At 29.9% G+C, this 26,121-nt stretch overlaps 2 protein-coding genes across 11 annotated transcripts in view; both read left to right on the top strand.

Moving 5' to 3' along the window:
• Positions 1-2,217: 2,217 nt before the first annotated feature.
• Positions 2,218-3,646, top strand: LOC142234828 (uncharacterized). The gene is made up of 2 exons (XM_075306021.1): positions 2,218-2,494; positions 2,556-3,646. Exons 1-2 carry the CDS (start codon positions 2,301-2,303, stop codon positions 3,571-3,573), a joined length of 1,212 nt encoding a protein of 403 aa, XP_075162136.1. The 5' UTR covers positions 2,218-2,300; the 3' UTR covers positions 3,574-3,646.
• Positions 3,647-6,926: 3,280 nt separating this feature from the next.
• LOC142236921 (uncharacterized) overlaps positions 6,927-26,121 on the top strand; it is a 37,388-nt gene continuing 18,193 nt past the window's right edge. Inside the window, exons 1-3 of one of the 10 annotated variants that reach the window (XM_075308204.1) lie at positions 6,927-7,092; positions 8,768-10,041; positions 24,723-24,846. In XM_075308204.1, coding sequence (XP_075164319.1) covers positions 9,017-10,041; positions 24,723-24,846 — 1,149 coding nt within the window. In that variant the 5' untranslated portion in view covers positions 6,927-7,092; positions 8,768-9,016. The remainder of the gene's footprint in view (positions 7,093-8,767; positions 10,042-24,722; positions 24,847-26,121) is intronic. The other 9 variants (XM_075308209.1, XM_075308205.1, XM_075308210.1 and 6 more) reach the window with 9 other exon arrangements.

The raw sequence follows: 26,121 nt of genomic DNA on the forward strand, positions 1-26,121 counted from the left end.
TTCATCCAGAAGTTGTTGATTTCAAAAATTTGTTGTTTTTACCAATTTTAATTGGTTGCACTTGTAATGTTTCTGGAAACTTTTTCTTGTCGATAAGCCACTCATTTTTCATTGCTCAGCTTCTTAATGTTTGCAAGAATGTAGCATCCAAAGATTTTAGTTCTCTGCAAGAAGATTTATGGCGTTTTCTTTTCTTGTAAAAAATGCGCACTTTTTTTGCATTTTACCCGGAAATGTACTTTTTAGGTTCTTTTCTAAAAAAAACAGGCAAAAGTGCGAAAAGGCTTCGAATTCTGTTGTGAAAATATCGCCACGCATAGGGGCAAATTACGGGCATTTTCAGCACTGCCAACAAACGAGAGTGCTGCGATTGCCCTGTTTCCTTCCTTGAATTCTTTTCTGCCCGCTGAAATGATAGCATTTTTTTAGGTTGCTGGTAACATTTTAAAAATGCGCATTCTGTACAGACAAAATGAAGGCAAAGCACTTTTTTCAGAAAAGAAAACACCATTAAATTTAGTGACTTCTCTAAAGTGTTGATTTAATTTTTCATATTGACGTACCAATTATTATAAACTATTTGAAGCAGTTCCAGTTAATTGTCCACCATTTTTTCATCGGTCAGCTTTTTAATGTTTTCAAGAATGTAGAATCCATAATTTTAGTTTTCTGCAAAGAGATATACATTTAGTGACTTCCTTAAAGTTTTATTTCATTTTTTATTTTCACTTACCTATTTTTATAAACTATTTGGTTATTTGTCAAAAAATTTCAATTTTTTTATTTCTTGCAATTGACCACGAACTTCGTTGCACAAATAAGTATTGAAAACCACATGGTTTTTTCGTTGCATTTAGGGTAGTGTTTTGTCAAAGTTTTCTCATATTATCTTCAACACCTTTTCAAATATTTCGTCAACATTTTGGCAAATTCGAAGTAATTCACAAACAATTTGAAGATGTATTGAAGATGAGCTATTTCAAGTCAAGTTGAATTTATGTTGAAAATTATATTTACCATCAAACTGAAAAGTTGTTGCATTTGAAAAACGCTCATCCTGTGTTTATTGTGAAGTTTCTGTTTTGGGTCAGAATAGAACCCTATTGATTTTGGAAGAAATCGGTTCAGATTTAGATATAGCTAACATATATATCTTTCGCCCGATATGCACTTATATGGGGCAAGAAGCCAGAGTTTTATCCTGATATGCTTGAAATTTTGCACAAGGATAACAATTAAGACTATAGTCAAGTATTTCCGATTTAGGCAAAAATGGCCAAAATACCAACATTTTCCTTATAAAATCGCCACTGCTATGCCGTGAAGGACTAAAGTAAACAGAGTACTCGTTTATCCAGGACATCTCAAAAAATATGCAACACCTGTCATCAGCTGTTTAAAAACAATCACAGAAAATAAGTGAAATCTTGCATTTTTAATGTACGAAATGCACCAATAGTAATAAATTTTTACTGCTGCGATTATGTATGACACTGTACCACTTTGAATTTCATATTTTTCGATAAATTAGTCATTAGTCATATGATGAGTTGTTCGGGATATGATGAGTTTTCGGGATCCCGAAAAAAATCCCGGAAAATCCCGGGATTCTATATGTTGAAATCCCGAATCCTGGGATTTTTAAAACCCAATCCCGAATGACAGCCCTATTATTTATATAAATTGGTCGCTGTGTGGCTTCAAATTAAATAAAGAAAATAAAAATAAAATAAACTACCTGGGAATTATATTATCATGGGTGGACGCATGGCTGAATAAGAAGGTTAAATGATTACAATTTTTTTATTTTGACAATATTATAAGATGTCAAAATCATATGTTTATGGTGGTTTCAGCTCTCTTGATAACAAAATACCACGCACATCAATTTTTAAACTGCATCATGAACTGTTTTTGTTAATAGCTGGCGAAGAGCCATTTGACTAACTTCCATTCTTAACTTTGTGGCATTATTATAGTCTTATTGAACCTTCACTTTTCTCTGGATTTGAATTATTTTTTTCAGGATAATTGAAAGAATAAATAATTGACTTTTACCAATGTCATACGATTCTTTTATCAGCTGATTTTGACTTTTTAAAATTGTAAAAACATATTGAAATGTTTGTTTTTGTTATCGTAATTCAACCTCTTTATTCAGCCATGGGTGGACGTAAATTTTTTTGACTCACTGTAAATATATTTTGTTCATGTGCCGCAATCAGCTGATTATTATTTACTTTCGTGTTCCTCTATTTCCAATATACCAAAATATTATTTTGTTATTTAATTTATAAAAAATGAGAAAGTTTTATAGCTATTTGACTCTTAGTAGATTTTATATAAATGATAAATCAATCCCTAGATGGGGACAAGTAAAATTTTATGCTGCCCAACAAACAGGGTCTAAGGAAATATTGACGAAGTACAGCAAAGAGGATGGTGAAAGGATATTAAAACTTATTAATAATTCCAATGCAAAGGATCTTCTGGGGTATGTGCATTTATTCTTACGATTTACGTAGTACAGCTACATAATTATTACAATTTTGCAGTTATGACATAACCAAAGGAAGGGCTAACAAACTACTGGCATGGCGTATGCGAAATGGTCTTTTGTCAAATTTAAGCGATATATTCATGATCGAAGGCTTTGGCTTAAAAGCTACTGAGAAATTCTATCAAAGTCTTTTACAAGATCCCAAGCCTGTAGATGTTGAATTGGGAAAATCAAATCGCATGAGAACAGCACCATTTATTACACCTTCTTTGGAGCCGGAAAAACACAACAAAATCAATTCTTGTGTTTCTTTGAGAATAGGTGTCAACAGTATAACTTGGTCAAAATTAAAACTAGCACCATGTGGTACCAATCAGCCTTGTGAATTGACTCATTGGCAACATCACGATATATCCGAGAAGAAATTGCATATACATGAACTCATCCAAAGATGCCTATATGTCAATCATCAAATACCTAATGCAGACTGTTATCTTTTTGAAAATCCCCAAATGGCTCAAGTTAGCAACAATCCTGGAAGTGTTGACCAACAAAATATTAATATACAAAAGTCTCAAGTTACTGCCATAATGGGTTATGCACTGGCTGCTAGAAATTCTCAACTGGAGGAAATACAAAATACGAATAGAAACGAAAATGGAGTGCAACGACATTCACTTGTTTTCTATGTGCGAAGATTTCTAACTGCTCGCCTTTTCAATCATTTGGTGGGCACAGAACGAGTATCGTCTGAGGATACAATATTAAATATGATGCGTACTTATTATAATATGAATGAAATGGAAGATGTTGTTCTCCCTAATGATGGTGATGAAAAAGCTAGAAATGATGATGAAACAACAATCGAAAAAATATCTTTTCGTGGCAATGTCCAATTTCCAATGAATCTAAGACAAATGTTCTCAAATGCTCCACGCTATCATCGAGAATATTTAGGTCAAGCTTTATTATTAAATTTGACATTTGTTCGCCTAGTATTACTCCAAGATGCTGAGAGTATAGCAAAGGTGTCGAGGGGAAAAACAAGAAATGACTCATTTGAGGATATTTAGTGCAAGATGGGCAGTTTTAAGAAAATATGGTAAAAATCCTATTTGTTAAATAAAAACATGCGAAATCAAAAAATTGACTTTGAATAAAAGGGCAGACCTTTTTTTAAATTTTAAAACTTCAAATCAACTTATATAGAAAGTGTGTAGTACACAATGTGTACGAAATGTAACCAATACGATTGTCGTGAAGGAGCTACACCTTCGTTGTTACAACTTCGGCTTCATTCAATACCATATAGGATTGAATCGTCGTCTTGGCGGTTTCTGAATGGGATCTATTCTTAGCGCATAATCGATCAACAAATTTCCCTCATTGGGTCAGCAGAAATGTCAGATGTCGTGAACCGTTGGTTTAATGTTTTAGGCTTTGGTAGATCTCGCTAACATTCATCGTGAGAGATTGATTTTCAAGTGGATAGAATGAACTAGCACCATTCAAGGGGACCGAGTTTCAAATGGATAGAATGAACAATAACCATTTAAGGCGCTGAAGAAGTCCTGTAAAATCGGTTTATATAGGGACCATTATGGGCCAATTTCTGTTTGGTTGTGAATTCAAACGTAACTTTTATTTCATAATATCAATACGACCGGACTCTCAAGAAGTCTAATCTGGGGATACGTTTATTTGGGGCTATACCTATATAGAGTAGATCGATATGTTAGGGTCTTATGGCAATATAAGTATTTGTGCCAATTACAAACATTTGTTTAATCTATGAAGCCTTCTTGCACCATACATTGAGATCTTAAAATAACCTACTGCAAATCTAAACAATTTTCAAGCGGTTATTTCCATTCGTTCAAGAATTCCCGTGATTTCAAAAAACGGACATGATATAAATAGAATTTCGCGAATATATGCTTTATGAGGTTCCAGACCAAAGCTTTGGTGAAAAAACATAGTACCCGTCTTTATAGTGGAGGGAATTTAGTATACCAAATTAAGTTAGTTTCGTTTCATCAAACCAATATTCTGCATATTCTAAAACGGCTCCTTGAAAACATTTTACTAAAGAAGAATGTAATGTACTATAATTATATGAATTATATGTTCTTGTTGTGCGAGATTTAATAATAATAAAAATACAAATTTAAAATAATGCCACAAAAAAATTTACACGAGTTTTAGGAATACAAAAGATTACGTTTTTCAAGTTCACAAGTCATTTTATTTTAACCCGTTAAGCATGGTATCAAGTTCGAATTTAGCTGCCTAAATCAAAAAATCTATAAATGCAGAATAACATAACATTATTATAATAATTGAACAATTGTTTATATTCTTTAAAATTATTTAAAAAAGTAACCTTAGAAATATGGCGCAATAATGACCGGCATCTACGGCTTGATTATTTATAGTCCAAATGGAAAACTCGCCTATTGTTAATCATCTTTATCTCCTTAAAGGTGGGTATTAAGTTCGAGTTTAGCCGCTAAAAAAATTATTTTTTCACGATTACTTTTCTTTAATAAACCATTTTAAGGGATACAAACTGAAAATTTGATTTGGGCTTTTCCCCATCAAGTTATAATAAAATTTGCAACAAATATGTATAATTTCATGCATTTTTCTTACTGATTTAGTTTTCACTTTAGCGATTTTAGCGGCTAAACTCGAACTTAATACCCACCTTAAAACAAAAATTAATTCGCTAGTCGTCCATCGACTGTGATGTGTTTACGCTCGCACTAACCAACAAGTGTTCGCCCAACGCCCAACATTACGATTGTGTTTACACATATTTGCCTGTTGTCGCCAAGTATCAAGCGGCTCCACACCAGGGATGGAAAATGCAGTACTATAGTACTATTTTCAATACTTTTTCCCCCGGTCAGTACCGTAGTACCCCCGCGAATGATTTAGTACCTTTTGTGTACACATTTTTGAGTCGATATCAGATTTATGGTACAATAGCTTTGACAAAATATTTTAATATTTTGAGAAAGTCTTTATCAATCTTATATGCTCCCTGCCAGCATTTCAAAGTTCCATTTCATCCTCATCGCTACCACAGACTCGTAAGTGACACTGCAACAATCGCCAACTGTGATAGAATTTTGCCATCACTATTCGCATGAAAGTACTTTGCCATCACTATTGTTACAAGAGCCATTTTATATTTTGTGAAACACCAAGCACATCTAGCTTCTTATAATTTATTTAAATAAAAATGATAATGAAGTGCTGAAAAGATAGTTTTTTTGCTTAAAATTGTGAAAGGTATATTGGTGAACAATTTTTGACTTTCCAAATAGAATAAAGTGATAGTTTTTCAAATATTTTTCCAGACACGCTGCCTCCATTGGAAATAAAAGCACTGGCTGATAGACGCTACAACATGTAACTTGCAACTTGTAACTCAACATCAATCTTTTATTAATGCATAAAAATATGTTAAATTTGATGTGATAGTCGTATAAATGTTATATTTATGAGAATTTATAAATGTTTAATAAAATCAATAAACATCTAAACAATCGTGTTTTACTTGACCACAATGTTTCTTTTACAACTATCTTAAAATGCACTTTGTCTGATTGTTTGAAGGGGCTCTTATTGGCGTCCTTCTAAATGTATCCAGAAGGGCACCAAATAATTGCACTCATGCGATACTTTTTTGTAGTAACTTGGCGTGGTACAACTTCTCAATAGTGACGGCGCTTTTCTGAGGAGTTTTGGATATCGTATATGACTGTTTTCCACGTAGTGGGGATTCTCAGAAGCGCCCCCAAATTCAAAAAATGTTGGCAGGGCTAATAGTCTTTTACACATATGGCAAAACAGACATGTTCATGTGGGAAGAAAATCTCGATTTTGTAAAAGACATAGTCAAAAACAGGATTTTATTAAACTTCAAGAATGTTTTAGTCGAAAAAAGAATGCGATTCTATATTATCGATTTTTTATTTCGGTAGAAAATGTTGTCAAAATTTTATTTCTATATAGAATTTTTGCAAAATTTTATTTTTATAGAAAATTTTGTCAAAATTTTATTTCAATTGAAAATTTTGTACAAATTTTATTTCTATAGGAAATTTTTGCAAAATTTTATTTCTATAGAAAAAATTTTGCAACATTTTTTATCTACAGATTTTTTTTTGCAAAATTTTATTTCTATAGAAAATTTTTGCAAAATTTTATTTATATAGAAAATTTTGTCAAAATTTTATTTTCTTTAAAATTTAGTCTCTTGACAATAATTTTCCAGTGAAATTTTTGTGAAATTTAGTAAAAAGTACCTTTCCGCTCAAAAAATACCTTTTTTGTACTTTCTTAAAAATTGTATTTTCCATCCCTGCTCCACACTCTGGATTTAACATACTGCTGATTTTAGTATTGTTTATTGTGAATTCGTGGAAAGACGTTCATAATAAAAGTGATAGGAAAGCGGTCGATTTTGTGTTATTCAATTTTTTTTTGCTATACAATGATAAGTTAGCAATTACAAATGTTGTATGTACGGAAACAAAAGTATGAAACCGTAATTTATTCATTGTAAAAATTAAAGAGGCAAGGTGAAAATGCAGTGATAGTGCAATTACATTTACTTGGGGTAAAACATGAGTTTGTGGGGGGGGAGGGGATGTACCAACGAAAAATGAAAGCAAAACAACAAAAAGGCAATAGTTTGCCATAACAACAACAACAACGACAAATGAAACAAGATTTCGTAAAGCAAAAGGTCAAATGATGTTAGCATATAAAAATGCCTAAGAAAACCAGTGTGAAATTATTACGGATTACTCAATAATATTTGCTTGAAAGAGTGTCGTCGTGAAATAAAAGTGAAATTTGTTTGCAGAAAGAGATGGTTTATGGTCTTTGGCATACACACACCCCTACAGCCAACACATGATTTGTTTATTGTTTTTATGGTTCTGTAAATGTTTATATATAATCTATAATCAATGCAAATTTTAAGCTTTGTTGCAGCGTTTGTATGACGTCGCCGTTTACCATATGCAGCATCTGTTATTTTCCCCCACTCTCACTCTCTCTCTGTTTCTCACGCATGAAATAATGAAAGTTGAGTTTGCACTTGCTCCAAGAGAGGTGATAATAAACCAAAAACATCAACAAATCTAGTGTTGCATGCAACAAAGCCATATGGCAGGAGTCAAAGTCTCTTCAATGACAGTAACATCAGTTAGACAGGCCCCCCACTAACTCCATATGACATAAAAGCAAAAAAGATCCACCCACACTCCCATAATCAAACTTTCGCTCTTCCATTGTTTTGCATAGCAAAACAGTCAGCTCCATTGTTTTGTCTTTTATAGCACACTAAATTACTCTTCGATTTTTGCCTTTGGGTATATTGCAACATTTCCACATTCCACAATTGGAAATAACACAGTTTTCAAAAAACGTTAAAATGGACTGAAGTTGGATTTTTTTATCATCATGGGAACAGGAACTATAATAAGTTTGAAGTTTTGTTTTTAATACAACGTAATATCGATTTAGGATGATCTAGAGATGTCCGTTTGCCTGGTGTCATCGTATTATGTCTGCAGTCAATAATAGGAGTCAGTTGCAATAGACACACATATGCCATGGGATGCATTTTCTCTTCTTGTAATTAACCTACAGTTTACAAAATATAGCTAAAATACCTTCCTGTTTTGTGTAGTTTTAGACAGATCAATTTCAATAATGGCTTATGTGGAACCATTTCTGGGTGTTTCAAAGATGGGTGTTCCAAAGCTTCTCTAAGTGGTTTGACCGTAACGTGAAAGGCCGTTTTGACATGGCTATAGAAAAGAGGTTCCATATTGTTGAGCTAGACATAGATTCGGACACCACTCATTGATAGAAGAGATGTTCACCATTATTCAAAAATGGATTGAGTAGTGTAAGGGAGCCTAAAATATCAGACAGCCACTATACCTGTATCAATCAGTATACAGAAGAAATTATTAGAACTCCTAAAAAAAGAATATTATCGATTGAAGAAAATATTACAACTTTCTAGAAGTAGAGTAAAAAAAATCCCAAATTTTATTTTCGATGTTATAAAACACCTGATTGGGTTCAGCTGCCCGATTTTCACAAATCCTCATTTCTATAGATTCAAGAATTCTTTTAGACGAATAGTTTACAAATCAATACCCTTAAAATTTCCTATATATGATATGATTCCAAAGTCTAACTGATGTTTTCCATTTCGTTTATATAATACCTCTCCAGAAATACACAATGAAATCGTATGGAATCAATTGCTCATTAACACGGACTATCTCTATATAATTTCAATATGTAAATTTAAGTGCAATAAGAATAAAAAACAACAACAAAACAAGCTCTCTATTCCTACTTTTTTATTATTTTCTTGCTCTAAAACCACACAAAGGAGAATAGGATACCTTAGACTTTTCCGGCATCTCACCTTTACAGCCTTTATTCGAATCTTTACAACTGATCCCGCTTACGAAATTCATGATGAGTGTATCGACTACATTAACACTAAGCCGTGTATCTTCTTTCGAGGAAAGCCAACCAAAATCTTCTCAATATGGTTATCAAAATGGTGGCCATAGTATACACAACAACATCATTGCCAATAATCCTGTCAAACATCAAAGTCTTACAAATCATAACAACAACTTGGCCTCCTCAGCTACATACTATCACTTCCCGGGCGAACTACATCAAGGTGACTACAAGCTAAGCTATAGTAAAACTGAGCCTGTGGCACTTTGTTTAGGTGAAGAACCCTCGTCGAGGAATGAGAGAGCATCACAGACCCTAAAGAATAATGCGACTCCCACAACTGGCTTGCTACTACATAAGAGCAATAGTTATAATGGAATAGTCTCGCTGAAACCCAAAGCCACCATTATCAAACAGGATAGCTTTAATGGCCGCATCAATACTAGCCTAACCGATAGTGATAGCGAATACGGTAGTGCCATGGCCGGTGTTACACCTATCACATGTTCGACACCCACACCCCTGGAGCAGGCAAATATGTGTGCTAACGATGCCATTGAGGAACATGATAGCTTTCTTGTTGGGTCAACTTCATCGCGTAGTGATGCTGCTTCTGCCACCTCTGGCGGTAATCGAAATCGTCGCTCAAACCGTTCGAATAGTAAAAATCGTTCCTCGATATGCTTTCGGGCAAATGCCTTCATCTCCCGCAATTGGTATTTAAGCTATTTGGTACCACTCTCAATACTATTGGCCCTTATGTTTGTGGCCTATCTGACACGTGACTATGCGAAACGTTTACTCTTCTGGATAGAGACGCAAAATTCCTGGATTATATTTGCTGTTTTTATGCTGCTATTTATAATTGTTAGTTTTCCCATTGTTGTTGGCTATTTTGTATTAATGATAACGGCCGGTTACTTATTCGGTTTGATACGGGGCTTCCTAACTGTGATATTGGGTGCGAATATGGGTATAGCCATTGCTCATCTAACATTAAGAAGTTTAAAGCATCGTTTACCGGTGCAAAAGTAAGTATGACGTATTTTTAGTTTTGTATATTTATTTAGAATTATTCTATATAGTGATATACTAAAGACAACACACTTTAGAAGATGGGAAATTGGCTTGCGTCGTACCAAATGTTGCATTGACGGCGCTAGGTCCATACATGTTTGTAATTTCTTTTATTTGCATTTTTATACCCTTCACCACTACTGTGGTACAGGGTATAATAAGTTTGTGCATTTGTATGTAACGCCAAGAAGGAAAAGTCTGAGAGCCATCGTTTAGTATACCGATCGTCTTAGAATTAAATTCTGAGTCGATTTAGCGATGTCCGTCTGTCTGTCTGTTCATGTATTTTTGTGCGCAATGTACAGGTCGCAGTTTAAGTCCGATCGTCCTCAAATTTGGCAAAGGGTCGTTTTTTGGGACAAAGACAATCGCTATTGATTTTGGTATAGATTCAGATTTAGATATAGCTGTCACATATATTTATCCCCGATCTGGTCATAATTGGCGTATTTATCAACCGATGTTTTTCAAATTCAGTACATCCGAATATTTTATGAGTCTCGAAAAACTTGCAAAATATCAGCTAAATCGGTTCAGATTTAGATATAGCTCCCATATATATCTTTCGTCCGATTTAGACTCATATGACCACAGAGGCCAAAGTTTGCTACCGATTTACGTGAAATTTTGCATAAAGAGTAGAATTGACATTCTACCAATGCTTGGTAAATTTGATCGAAATCGGTTCAGATTTTGATGTAGCTCCCATATATATCTTTCGTGCGATATGCACTTATATGGCCTCAAAAGCCAGAGTTTTGCCGTGATTTAGTCCAAATTTTGCACAAGGAGTACGTTTAATAGTATCGATAAGTGTACCAAATTTGGTTGAAATCGGTTCAAATTTAGATATAGCTCCCATATATATCTTTCGTCCGCTTTGAACTTATATGGTCTCAAAAGCCAGAGTTTTGCCGTGATTTGGTTCAAATTTTGCACAAGGAGTACGTTTAACAGTATCGTTAAGTGTGCCAAATTTGGTTGAAATCGGTTCAGATTTAGATATAGCTCCCATATATATCTTTCGCCCGATTTAGACTCAAATGACTACGGGGGCCAAAGTTAAACTCCCATTTACGTGAAATTTTGCAGAGATAACAGAATTATTATTCTAACTATGCATGTCAAATTAAGTCGAAATCGGTTCAGATTATATATAGCTCCCGTTATATGTACACCAGAGTTGGGTCAAGTTTAATCTAATTTGGTTCAGAATTAGATAAAGCCTCTATATATTCGTTTTTCCGGTTTATACAAATATGGCCAAAATTCCCACACTTTACACAAAATTCTGTGATAATTTCCCCATATCTTAGCCATATCCTACACACTGTAATGCCAGACTTTCCACAGAACGGTTGAGTTTTAAATGAGGCTCCAAGTCGCCCGACTTGACCAAATAATATATCACAACCCACACTTGACCACATATTTTGGCAAGATCTAACCAATATCCTTGTAAAATCGTCACTGCTGAGAAGCAAAAATTTATCGCCTGATAAATCGCAAATGCTCTTTTGTACAATTGCCTCAAAATTTCTCTCGCTTCATATTTCCCATATTTTTTTTTATTAACATTGTGTTTCATTCCAGGGCGTTAGCCGATTTCAATTTTAATTCTAGAGATTTTGTAGAAGTACAAAAAATTGTCTCCATTATAAGTATTTGTATCTGGAAATGCAAACCTTTATATAACTCCCAGCAAATCTGAAGTAGTTGAGATGGTAACACCAATGTTGGTCTACATAGTGGTGAAGGGTATAATATAGTCGGCCCCGCCCGACTTTAGACTTTACTTACTTGTTTTTTAATGAAAAACTTAATTTTTTTAAATTGAACAACGGTAAATTTTGAGCAATAAATTAAAAATTATATTTTCCCGTTTGTTCCAAGATATTTCCAACTCTTAATTTCTTTTTATTTGCATTTTAATGTGTCGAACCAAACGCGTAAACGACAAGTAGGGACCTAGCGCCGTCAATTTCCCATCTTCTAAAGTGTATTGTCTTTGTGATATACATAGGAATTAAAAAGTAATACGAGCCTTTTGGAAATAATATTTGGACAAATCGAGTTTTCGTTTTTTTTATGAACATTTTTATTTAGTTAGCCATGTTACATAAACCCATTGGCTGTGTTCAACGGATTTCGTTTCATTTTATTTTATTTTATTTTATTTTATTTTATTTATTTAATAAAATAAAGAAAAATAATAAAGAAAAAAACTGATATACTATTAGATTTAAATTCAATTTGTAATTAAACTTATCAAAGAGAACTATGTTGCCGAAATTTAAATTTGTATGTTTTAGGGTTAAGAAAATATCGCCAAACGAAAATTTTACGATTTCGAATATCGGAACATACCCCATATAAATTTATGTTCTGATTATATATAAATCATATTTAATAATTATTTATATTAAATATATATATATATATATATATATATATATATATATATATATATATATATATATATATATATATATATATATAAATTTTTATTTATTTTAAAGTCAAATCACCTAACTTCAGCGACAAATCGTAGTCATTGAAATGTTTATAGAGTTTTGCTCAAGTAAAACATTTTTTGTATCAGAAAAAATTGTCTCCTAAGCTAGGCAAAATGGCATATATATATTTTAAGGATATGACAACATTGAGCTTACGACAATATTATTTTCGTTGTACTTGTTCGATGATAAGAATATGTAATATTATAATAAAATATTTGTTTACAATTTTAGTACTACGATTTTGAAATGGAGCTTACAATATGCGATTGTGTTCAAGATTTCTCAGCTCAGCACACATTTATTTCTATCTCTATATATAAACATAGTGGCATTCGGGCTGTGTTCAATTTTATTGAAAGAAATTGTTTTAGTTTTTTGTTTTATAGTACATATAGAGTCAAGTCAAAGATAAGAAACTTTCGCTTTTATAATGGCAACATTAGAGACATTAATTGTTCCATAACATGATGAAATTGAACACGTTATTTTGTTAAGTTCAATGTTAACAGAAATATAGCGCTTCGACTTCAAAGTCAAAAATTGGAATATACCAGTTTGTGTCGTCATCGAATAAATCTTATTTTAATGAAGTAGTTTTGATCGTCGTTTCTGTCGTTTCTGAACTAAATAGGCATTTTGTTTTGTGTGAAAAGAAAATACAAAAATAATTCAAACATTTAAGGGGAGGGACGATATATGTATCATCAAGTATCTTGATATGATCTGAAATGTTAAATATTTACGTCTAAACCACAAAGTCATACAGTATACAAATGTCAAATATAAAATAGCTATTACCGGATGAATTACACTAGTTAACATTTTTTTTTTCATGTACACTTGATGAGAGGCAACTTTTCTTGATCTGATGAATTCGAAAAAATAATCGGACATTTCTAACTCGAGATATAATTTGTTTAGTGAAAAAGAGCGAAAAATTAAAAATAACGGGATATCTCAAAAACTGTTGCATACAAAATTTTTAAACTTTTTTTTTCGAATTCAGCAGATCAAAATACATACGAAACGTCGACACTCATCAAGTGTACATTTTCAGTGTAAACTAGTGTTATTGAAGTATATACCATAGGTTAGGTTAGGTGGCATCCCGATGTATCAGGCTCACGTAGACTATTCAGTCCATTGTGATACCACATTGGTGGACTTCTCTCTTATCACTGAGTGCTGCCCGATTCCATGTTAAGCTCAATGACAAGGGACCTCCTTTTTATAGCCGAGTCCGAACGGCGTTCCACATTGCAGTGAAACCACTTAGAGAAGCTTTGAAATCCTCATAAATGTCATGTGTGTGAAGATAAATTCGAATTTGAAATTTGCAGCAAAAACTTAGCCGAGACACAAACCAACACTAAAAATATTTTTCAAATTCGAATTTAGGATTTCAAATTCGAATTTGGATTTTTAGTATTTGGCTTATTATTTAAAAACTAAGCCGCGTGCGATATAGAGAGTAGGCTCATTGGAAAGGGCTTGAGCTCAGCTTTCATAATCACAAAAGTCTTCATTAGAAAAGTATTTGTGAAAAGCGAAAATTTGAAAACAAAATTTTCATCAAATTTTTACAACGGGCCCACTGTGCCAAAACTAAGCCGCGTGCGATATAGAGACTAGGCTCATTGGAAAGGGCTTGAGCTCAGCTTTCATAATCACAAAAGTCTTCATTAGAAAAGTATTTGTGAAAAGCGAAAATTTGAAAACAAAATTTTCATCAAATTTTTACAACGGGCCCACTGTGCCAAAACTAAGCCGCGGCTTGGGATCAGAAAAGATCGTTTTCTTGACCTTCTTTAGAAAACATCCTGTGAAACTTACCTTATATAAAAATTTTAATGCATAAGAAAATTACCGGATCATATAATTTTTAGGGATTCTTCTATTTATCATTTATTAATATGTATTAATGAAAGAGATGTACATAGTTGTATTTAAAATGAATATAGTAAAAATGCTCGGGTTTGTAATATAAAGGTTGGTACTATGTGTGATTTTCGAAAGGTTGCTCAAAGTTTAGAATTTTAATTTTGGGTTTGAATTCCAAGCGTATACTGTTACAAAATAAAATTTTTTTGTTGCGTTTTATTTAAAATATTATCAAAATTATACATTAAAAAAAGTTACATAACAAAAATAAAGAAAAGAAAAATAATATTCAAAAGACGTTACAAAATGAGATATCTACGTTTAAACACATTTTTAGTTCAGCCAACAATAAAATGCTGTATAATTCAAATACACTATATCACAATGATAAAATTAGAAACTATATCAAACACAAACTGATTAAGTGCCTTGCACTTTTAAACTTTGAATTAAGTGAATATTAAATATTTCAATTAGATTTTTTATAGATTGATTAAAAAACATAAAATGTAGTTCAGCAATATTCGCAACATGGACATTATTAACCAAAACTATATATTTTTTTAAATACGGATTTTTTTAAATACGTATAAATAAACCAATATTTTGGTAATAAAAAAATATAGGTTCAAATACAGTTGATTATGGAAACACATGCACAGTGGAATAAAATAAGATAAATGCTAAAAAGCCAGGCATTTCTGAATGAATTTTATTTAACTCTAAAATTGAAAAAAAAATTAAGTCCATCCATTAGTTGGACTTAATGTTGAACTACGAATAAAATATTTGTACTGTTTTTATGAAAGGCTATTTGAAAGCTAAAAAGCTTAAACATTTGTGGATTAGTTTAGCTTAGCGAAACTAATAGTTTAATAGTTTACTTTTGGGAACATAATTCGCAATCAAACGGACCACTTTTATTATAATAAAAGTTTGTGCAACTACCACAAATTGGTCTATTACATACGCTACACACGTTGTCAGATTGTTCTACCTCAATTCCGCAATGAATGCAAACATTTTCCATATGGTCACTATCTTTTATGAGAGCATCTTTACTATATAGTCGATACCGGGATTGACTTTCGAGGGATGTTAGTGGTTTATTTGTCAAAATTCCCTCGGCATATTGACAAATAAAAACCCCACAATTATATGTATCATTTTGAAAATCGTGTGGCATTGATTTTAAATCGAAGTTATTACTTTTAGTGTACTCAGTCCATTTTTGTAGGAGTTGTTTCTCTTCAGTTTGATTTTTTCGCTTTTGATTTGATTTGATTTTTTTCGCTAGTCTCTATATCGCACGCGGCTTAGTTTTGGCACAGTGGGCCCGTTGTAAAAATTTGATGAAAATTTTGTTTTCAAATTTTCGCTTTTCACAAATACTTTTCTAATGAAGACTTTTGTGATTATGAAAGCTGAGCTCAAGCCCTTTCCAATGAGCCTAGTCTCTATATCGCACGCGGCTTAGTTTTGGCACAGTGGGCCCGTTGTAAAAATTTGATGAAAATTTTGTTTTCAAATTTTCGCTTTTCACAAATACTTTTCTAATGAAGACTTTTGTGATTATGAAAGCTGAGCTCAAGCCCTTTCCAATGAGCCTAGTCTCTATATCGCACGCGGCTTAGTTTTGGCACAGTGGGCCCGTTGTAAAAATTTGATGAAAATTTTGTTTTCAAATTTTCGCTTTTCACAAATACTTTTCTAATGAAGACTTTTGTGATTATGAAAGCTGAGCTCAAGCCCTTTCCAATGAGCCTAGTCTCTATATCGCACGCGGCTTAGTTTTGGCACAGTGGGCCCGTTGTAAAAATTTGATGAAAATTTTGTTTTCAAATTTTCGCTTTTCACAAATACTTTTCTAATGAAGACTTTTGTGATTATGAAAGCTGAGCTCAAGCCCTTTCCAATGAGCCTAGTCTCCATATCGCACGCGGCTTAGTTTTGGCACAGTGGGCCCGTTGTAAAAATTTGATGAAAATTTTGTTTTCAAATTTTCGCTTTTCACAAATACTTTTCTAATGAAGACTTTTGTGATTATGAAAGCTGAGCTCAAGCCCTTTCCAATGAGCCTACTCTCTATATCGCACGCGGCTTAGTTTTTAAATAATAAGCCAAATACTAAAAATCCAAATTCGAATTTGAAATCCTAAATTCGAATTTGAAAAATATTTTTAGTGTTGGTTTGTGTCTCGGCTAAGTTTTTGCTGCAAATTTCAAATTCGAATTTATCTTCACACACATATAAATGTCACCAGCATTACTGAGGTGGGATAATCCACCGCTGAAAAACTTTTTGGTGTTCGGTCAAAGCAGGAATCGAACCCAAGACCTTGTGTATGCAAGATGGGCACCACGGTGGCTCCCGTAGATTCACCTCATTTTAACCCTACCCGCAATAATATAAAATAATAAAATAAAATGTTGAGAAAATTTTCTATAGAAATAAAATTTTGAGAAAATTTTCTATAGAAATAAAATATTGAGAAAATTTTCTATAGAAATAAAATTTTGACAAAATTTTCTATAGAAATAAAATTTTGAGAAAATTTTCTATAGAAATAAAATATTGAGAAAATTTTCTATAGAAATAAAATATTGAGAAAATTTTCTATAGAAATAAAATGTTGACAAAATTTTCTATAGAAATAAAATTTTTACAAAATTTTCTATAGAAATAAAATTTTGACAAAATTTTCTATAGAAATAAAAATTTGACAAAATTTTCTATAGAAATAAAATTTTGACAATATTTTCTATAGAAATAAAATTTTGAGAAAAATTTATATAGAAATAAAATTCTGAGAAAAATTTCTATGGAAATAAAATTTTGACAAAATTTTCTATAGAAATAAAATTTTGACAAAATTTTCTATAGAAATAAAATCTTGAGAAAATTTTCTATAGAAATAAAATTTTGAGAAAATTTTCTATAGAAATAAAATATTGAGAAAATTTTCTATAGAAATAAAATATTGAGAAAATTTTCTATAGAAATAAAATTTTGACAAAATTTTCTATAGAAATAAAATTTTGACAAAATTTTCTATAGAAATAAAATTTTGACAAAATTTTCTTTAGAAATAAAATTTTGACAAAATTTTCTATAGAAATGAAATTGTGACAAAATTTTCAATAGAAATAACATTATGACAAAATTTTTTATAGAAATAAAATTTTGACAAAATTTTCTATAGAAATTGTAATTTATGTTAAATTGGCCACCTGAGGCTTCGACTTACAAAATTTAAATAAATAAAAAAATAAAAAATAAGATTTTGATAAAATGTTCTATAGAAATAAAATTTTGACAAAATTTTCTATAGAAATAAAATGTTGATAAAATTTTTTAAAGAAATACAATTTTTGGCATAATTTTCTATAGAAATAAAATTTTACAAAATTTTCTATAGAAATAATATTTTGACGAACTATTGACACAATTTTCTATAGAAATAAAATTTTCAGAAAATTTTATATAGAAATAAAATTTTCAGAATATTTTCTATAGAAATAAAATTTTGAGAAAATTTTCTACAGAAATAAAATTTTGAGAAAATTTTCTACAGAAATAAAATTTTGACAAAAATTTTTAATAGCAATAAAATTTTGACAACAATTTCTATAGAAATAAAATTTTGACAAAATTTTCTATAGAAATAAAATTGTGACAAAATTTTCTGTAAAAAATAAAATTTTGAAAAAATATTCTATAGAAATAAAATTTTGAGAAAAATTTCTATAGAAATCAAATTTTGAGAAAATTTTCTATAGAAATAAAATTTTTACAAAATTTTCTATAAAAATAAAATATTCTATAGAAATAAAATTTTGACAAACTTTTCTATAGAAATAAAATTTTGACAAAATTCTTTTCCTCTGTTGGTTAAGCTACACTTGTAGTTTAGTCAATGTATAGTTTTAAGCTGAAATAAAAAAAGAACAGAAATAAAATTTTGTCGAAATTTTCTATAGAAATAAAAATTTGAAAATATTTTCTATAGAAATAAATTTTTTGACAAAATTTTCCATAGAAATAAAATTTTGAGAAAATTTTCAATAGAAATAACATAATGACAAAATCTTCTATAGAAATAAAATTTTGAAAAAATTTTCAATAGAAATAACATAATGACAAAATCTTCTATAGAAATAAAATTTTTACAATATCTTCTTTAAAATAAAATTTTGACAAAATTTTCTATAGAAAAAAAGATTTGACAAAATTTTCTATAGAAATAAAATTTTGACAAAATTTTCTATAGAAATAAAATTTTGACAAAATTTTGGTAGAGTATTTTGGGCTCGAATGGTAACTCACGGTTACCACTCCTTGTCTATTCTTGCTAATTGATTCGTTTTATTGTTTCTACTACAAGACACTCATATTAATATTGCACCCACTACAGGATAAATTATGAGCATTGTGTACTTCCCTTTGCCTGCGTTTTTGCAGGCAAATGAACATATATTATTATTTTTTTAATTTTACAAAACACACCATCTCACTTCTTTCTGGGTATTTCAATAATATACCCTAGCTTATAATATTTCACTAAGTTTCATTAAGTGTTAATTATTGATAACTGCTTATTATCGGTAAAACAAATGAAACTAACTGACTACTTCATAATCCTGATAAATAGCATTACTGGCATTTTATCGGTACCGGCCCCATAGCCTACTGTTTTGCTGGAATTTCTATGTAGACATTGTGATTTTATTGATTTCCGTTTTGTTTATTTGATAACGTTAATAAATATAGGCACACTAACATAAAAAAATACATTGTTTTAATCAGAATGAAATTAATTCATGCGTGTGAAGAGTGAACTGTATTTATATGTCTATAATTCATTAGAAGCTTAATTATCCCATACCATCATAATGCAGAAGTAAAATAAAATTTTTATTTTTTTTTTTAATTTTAAATATAAAATTATATAAAAAATAAAATTTTATTATTTTATAAAGTAAAATAAAAGTATTTAAATGTATTTGAAAATATTTTCTCGACTAAAGTAAACAACAAAATCCTGGAAATTAGTTGAGGTGAAAAACTGATTACCTGATGCCTTTAGAGTAAGGCAAAGTTTCCTTAGGTTAGGTTAGGTTAGGTTTAGTGGCAGCCCGGTATTTCAGGCTCACTTAGACTACTCAGTCCATTGTGATACCACAGTGGTGAACTTCTCTCTTATCACTGAGTGCTGCCCGATTCTATGTTAAGCTCAATGATAAGGGACCTCCTTTTTTAGCCGAGTCCGAACGGCGTTCCACATTGCAGTGAAACATCTTAGAGAAGCTTTGAAACCCTCAGAAATGTCACCAGAATTACTGAGGTGGGATAATCCAAGACCCTGTGTATGCAAGGCGGGCATGCTAACCATTGTACCACGGTGGCTCCCTTAAAGAAATTTTTAGATTAAAGATGAAACAGCTTCAAATATATTCTAAGGAATATATTTTAAAGAATTTGCAATTTTTGTTTGAAGTTTTTGTTTTGGCTTAGATTTAAAGATAGATAACATAGCTCCCTAAAAATGTCTTTATGTATTTTAAAGAAACTTCATCTTTGGCTCGGAATCATATACCAAAATCCTTATTGGAAAGTCTAAATCTCCATATCCAAGTAAATTGTTTTTGAGCATGGAATACCGGACCTATAATTGATTTCTCCTATTGCTCAGTTAAGTGAGAACTTTCATCATTAAAAAAAAACTCATTTCGTTGCGAACATATTCAAAGCGTGAAACCAAAAAAAAAAAAACATAAAACGTGACCAGAATTACGTATGAATTCACTACGGTTTTATCTTCTTCCAGCTGAAAATTCAAATGAAGAGGCCATACAAATTTTCAAAATGAAATCAAATACTACAAATGAATTCTTTTCGTCACACTGTATATAATTTTTCTTGAAATTGTCTTTATCTATGCCGGGGTAGTAGTTGTATTTCAGTACTTATATAGGTCACGATTCAATTAACTCAATTCACTGGAAAATTTGAAAATGCCTTTAATAACACCAGAGAAGAAAATGACAATGAATCAATAGACAACAGACGGCAAGTGCATAGATGGACAATGCGATCCAGTGCATAGAAGAGCATTTGATGAAGGGACTAACATCATGAAATTCAACACTCAAAAAAAATTTTACTTGGATCCACAGATCTGGAGCTTGCCTTAATGATTTTGGTATTGATTCCAAAACAAAGTTACAGCTTCTTGAAAATAGAAACGTTTTCTAGGGATCTAACATATATGGCTTCAAACCTAGGATCAATAAAATTAAAATTAAGATTCAGATCTCATTTCTTGCTTTCATTTTTGCGATAAAAAGCTACTCACATACACTCAAAAAAGTGAACCATATATGACACTAAAGCAAATTTAATTCTATTTTTGTTCATGAAATTATTATCTTTCGAAAAAGTTTCCTCGACATTAAAAATTTTTTGGGTACGATAGTTGATTTAACTAAAAAAGAGGAAAAAAATTAAACACAAATGAAGCATAAAAATTTACTAAATTCGTGTCTCCCACAAAATAGCTCAGAATTTCCATTAAAAAATTTTGTCAACATTTTATTTCCACAGAGAATTTAGTCAAAATTTTATGTCTGTAGAAAAATTTGTGAAAATTTTATTTCTATAGAAAAATTTGTGAAAATTTTATTTCTATAGAAAAATTGTGTTAAAATGTTATATCTATCGAATTTTTTTTGTATCAAATTTTAATTTCTATAAGAAGTGAAAAAAAAATTATAATTACGTCCTATAAATTTTCTTGAAAACGGCCTATATTTGAAGCGTTTTTATTTTAAATCTGATGATACAATAGATCAGTTATTTTAAAGACAATTTTTTTTTAGTTAAAAATGTTTTTCTTTCATGGAAAATTTACCTTACATCAAAGACCTACGACTTGAACGGGGGAACGCAAATTTCCAAGATTTGTGTCCTAAATTTTATGAAAACAAATTTTGAAAAAAAAATAGAAAATTTTCTCAAAATTTTATTTCTATAGAATTTTTTTTCAAAATTTTTGTCAAAATTTTATTTGTATTGAAAACTGTCTCAAAGTTTTATTTCTTTAGAATAATTTTGTCAAAATTTTATTTCTATAGAAAAGGTTGTGTAAATTTTATTTCTATAGAAAATGTTGTCAAAAATTTTATTTCATTAAAAAATTTTGTCAACATTTTATTTCTAATGAAATTTTTGTCAAAATTTTATTTCTATAGAAAATTTTCTCATTATCTTATTTCTATAGAAAATTTTCTCAAAATTTTATTTCTATAGAAAATTTTCTCAACATTTTATTTCTATAGAAAATTTTCTCAAAATTTTATTTCTATAGAAAATTTTATCAAAATTTTATTTCTATAGAAAATTGTGTCAAAATTTTATTTCTATAGAAAATTTTCGCAATTTTTTTTTCTATAGAAAATTTTGTCAACATTTTATTTCTGTAGAAAATTTTGTCAAAAGTTTATTTCTATAGAAAATGTTGTCAACATTTTATTTCTGTAGAAAATTTTGTCAAAATTTTATTTCTATAGAAAATTTTCTCAAAATTTTATTTCTATAGAAAATTTTATCAAAATTTTATTTCTATAGAAAATTGTGTCAAAATTTTATTTATTTCTATAGAAAATTTTGTCAAAATTTTATTTATTTTATATAGAAAATTTTGTCTAAATTTTATTTCTATAGAAAATTTTGTCAAAATTTTATTTCTATAGAAAATTTTCTCATTCACCCTTATTTCTGAAGTCGCCCTCGCTCTCGCCGTCGCTTTTTGTCGTCTGTCGCTTTTAAGTCGTCTCGTCATTCATTTAGTATTCCTGCGAAGTGGCGACGGCGACGGCGCCGACGACGATTACTTTTTGTACCAATTACAATACTCGGTAATAAAAGGCCGATATCACTAGAAAACAATCAGCTGATGTGCAAAAAAGAATTTTAAGTTTTTCGGTTCAAAATATTTTTATTTCTGACGCAATTCTAAGTCGGAAAATTAAGAAAAAATATTTAATTTGACGCGGAAAAATGTGGATATACATTCAAGGACAGTTAAAGCTTCCAAAACTACAAAAATGACGACGACGCTGAGATCAATGGCACAAGGATCATCGTGAAAGAAAACAATCAGCTGATGTGCAAAACTGAATTTTAATTATTTGCGTTTAAAATGCTGTTTGTTTGTAATCCAATGTTGACTTGGAAAATCAAAATAAATGATAAATTTGACTCGGGAAATGATTTAGATATCTACATTAGGACAATAACAACATCCGGCATATACAATTGGAACGACGTTGACATTATGTGTCCAAGGATCATTCAAAGTTCGACACAATTGTTACCTAAGTTTGGTGCTAAATAAAATACTTTGGCCTTGAAGGATTTCTATTAAAAATAAATGGAATTGAAAATCAACACGTTTACTTTAATTGTACAGTGTTCTTTTCTGTGATTTCAATGTGATGACCATAACTGCTATATATACTGATTTTTCCCCATTTTTTTGTAATTGTTGAAGATTAGTCGCTTTACCTCTTACCAATTTCCATTTTTTACATTTATTTTTCAATTGTTCGATTAATAAAGTCTAAAAAACTTCTTCAAAAATTAAACACTAAACTCGTCGCTGGTAAATTTAAAGACGACAAAAAGCGACGATGTTGGCGACAAAAAGCGACACCAGGAATACCGATTTTCTTCGATAGCAGAATATATCGATGAACGGAATACCAATTAGTGGCTACTGACGAAAAGCGACGGCGAGGGCGACTTCAGGAATAAGGGTGATTATTTTATTTCTACAGAAAATTTTCTCAAAATTTTATGTCTATAGAAAATTTTCTTAAAATTCTATTACTATAGAAAATTTTGTCAAAATTTTATTTCTATAGCAAATGTTGTCAAAATTTTATTTCTATAGAAAATTTTGTTAAAATTTTATTTCTATAAAAATTTTTGTCAAAAGTTTATTTCTATAGAAAATTTTGTCAAAATTTTATTTCTATAAAAATATTTGTCAAAAGTTTATTTCTATAGAAAATTTTGTCAAAAGTTTATTTCTATAGAAAATTTTGTCAAAATTGTATTTCTATAGAAAATTTTGTCAAAATTTTATTTCTATAGAAAATTTTGTCAAAATTTTATTTCTATAGAAAATTTTGTCAAAATTTTATTTCTATAGAAAATTTTGTCAAAATTTTATTTCTATAGAAAATTTTATCAAAATTTTATTTCTATAGAAAATTTTGTCAACATTTTATTTCTATAGAAAATTTTGTCAAAATTTTATTTCTATGAAAATTTTTGTCAAAAGTTTATTTTATAGAAAATTTTTTCAACATCTTATTTCTATAGAAAATTTTGTCTAAATTTTATTTCTATATAAAATTTTGTCAAAATTTTTTTTGTAAATTTTTTTTTTTCAAAAGTTTATTTCTATAGAAAATTTTGTCAAGATTTTATTTCTATAGATAATTTTGTCAAAATTTTATTTCTATAGAAAACTTTCTCAATACACAGGTTATTCATCCAATTTTTTGTCTGTGGTGTCTCCACGAAACTACATCCCCTCCCAATAATGGAATACCACCAAGACAAAATAATTTAAAGTACATTACTCTATAGTAACCTCCCATTTATTTAATAATGCATAGTTTCATGAGCATTTCTATAAGCAATAGACATTGAGATTCCCCTTCAGTCAATTTGAATGCCAGCCAGTAGTTTGTATAAAAAAAGTTGTAATACTTGTAGGTAACCATGCTGACGTTAACTTTGATAAACTTCACCTGCAAGAAAGGACATTGAACAAACATTTCAAGGCCGCCATTTTGCATGTGTAGTAAATGACCTTTACTATAGTATACTCCAAATAGATTATTTGTGCGACAGAGGTTTACTAAACTTATATAACTAGGTTCATAGTTCAAAGGATTTATTTTATTTAGAGAAGAATGCATTTGTACGAAATGCATATTGTGTGAAAAGGTATTTTTCAAATATGGGGAAATAATCTAAATCTCAAAATCCATTTGCTAAAGCAAAGGATTTTTGCCTTAATATGATAATTTTATAAATTAACAATATGAAAAATTTTATATAGAAATTAGAATCCTCATCTTGAACAAATTAAATGTTTTAATAATTTTTGTTATGTATATGTGTGTTTAAATTTTTTAATTTTTATTCTCTTTTTTTTCAGATTAATTAAAAATGAGACTGGACGCGCCATATTGCGTGTTATATCTGGGCCTAGGGCATTTCGTGTTGTATTATTTACTCGACTAACGCCTATTCCATTTGGGATTCAAAATGCCATATTTGGGGTAAGTTGTTTGGAATAATATGTATATGTACTAAACCAAAAAAAAATATTGACATATTATGAAAGTTTTTGTAAACTCACAATTTAAACTTTATTAAGGGTAACTTGTTTTAGAAGCATAAACATTTTATTACAAATTTAATACGAGCTTATTGGCCAGGAAGATTAAGGAATTGGCATTATTAGGTTCTTGAAAAAAAAAAAAAAACGCCAGATACCAATCTCCACAAACCACACTACACAAAAAAAAATTTTTTTTTTGGTTCAATCACAAAATTAATTAATCCAATTAATTTTTTAATTAAAATGTCTTCAATCACAGAAATGATAGTATCAATTAAAAAATTAATTGAAGGTCAATTAAAAAATTAATTGATACTATTAATGTTTGTTTCAATTAAAAAAATTGTTGAATCAATTAAATTTTTAATTGAATATTTTTTAAAACTCAAAATTTTAATTGGAAAAATTTTCGTGAAATTTTTTTCTGTGTAGGCATATGTTTCTTTGCTTGCTAATGCAAGTTTCCATAGTCTTTTGTATAGATCTGGCGGGGTGAGGTGGGCTTTATGCTAATTTCCTAATTGAACCATTTTTCAATCCACTGTGCATCATCTTCTCACAATTTTAATTAAAAGATAGCTTTTAATTATTATATTTAGAGAAAGTTTTCTTGACTTTAATACTTTTTGGCGTACACTCAAAAAAAGTTTACTTGGATCCAAAAATTTTGACCTTCCTTTAAGGATTTTGGTATTAATTCCGCACCAAAGATGCGGGTTCTTTAAAATAAGGAAATTTTTTTGCGACCTATCTGGCTTTAAATCTAGGATATATAAAATTAAAATTAGGATACAGATCTCATTTATCGAATTTCCAATCTATTTTTCTGGTATATTAATAAAGTTATTCAAGTGCAAGCAAATGCCAGTTTAAAAATCCAAATTATGACGGATACTTCGAAGTAAAAAAATATTTTCTTAATTCCAAAAAAAAAAAAAAAAAACTTTAAGCTAAAGATGCTAAATCCTCAAAATAAGCCTATATATGAAGCGTTTTTATCTTAAATCTAAAGACTCAATATTCAGTTAATTTAAGGACGATTTCTTTAAATAAAAAATTTGTTTCTTTAGTTTCAGGAAAATTAGCCTTAGTTTAAAGACATGCAACTTCAACGAAGGGACGCAAATTTTCAAAATGTGTGTCCTAAGTTAAATGAAAAAAATTTTTGAAGCAAAGATTATAAATTTTGTTTTAATTAAAATTTCATTATTTT

The sequence above is a fragment of the Haematobia irritans genome, chromosome 4 (assembly GCF_050003625.1).
Source record: "Haematobia irritans isolate KBUSLIRL chromosome 4, ASM5000362v1, whole genome shotgun sequence".
In the NCBI taxonomy this organism is placed as follows: domain Eukaryota; kingdom Metazoa; phylum Arthropoda; class Insecta; order Diptera; family Muscidae; genus Haematobia; species Haematobia irritans.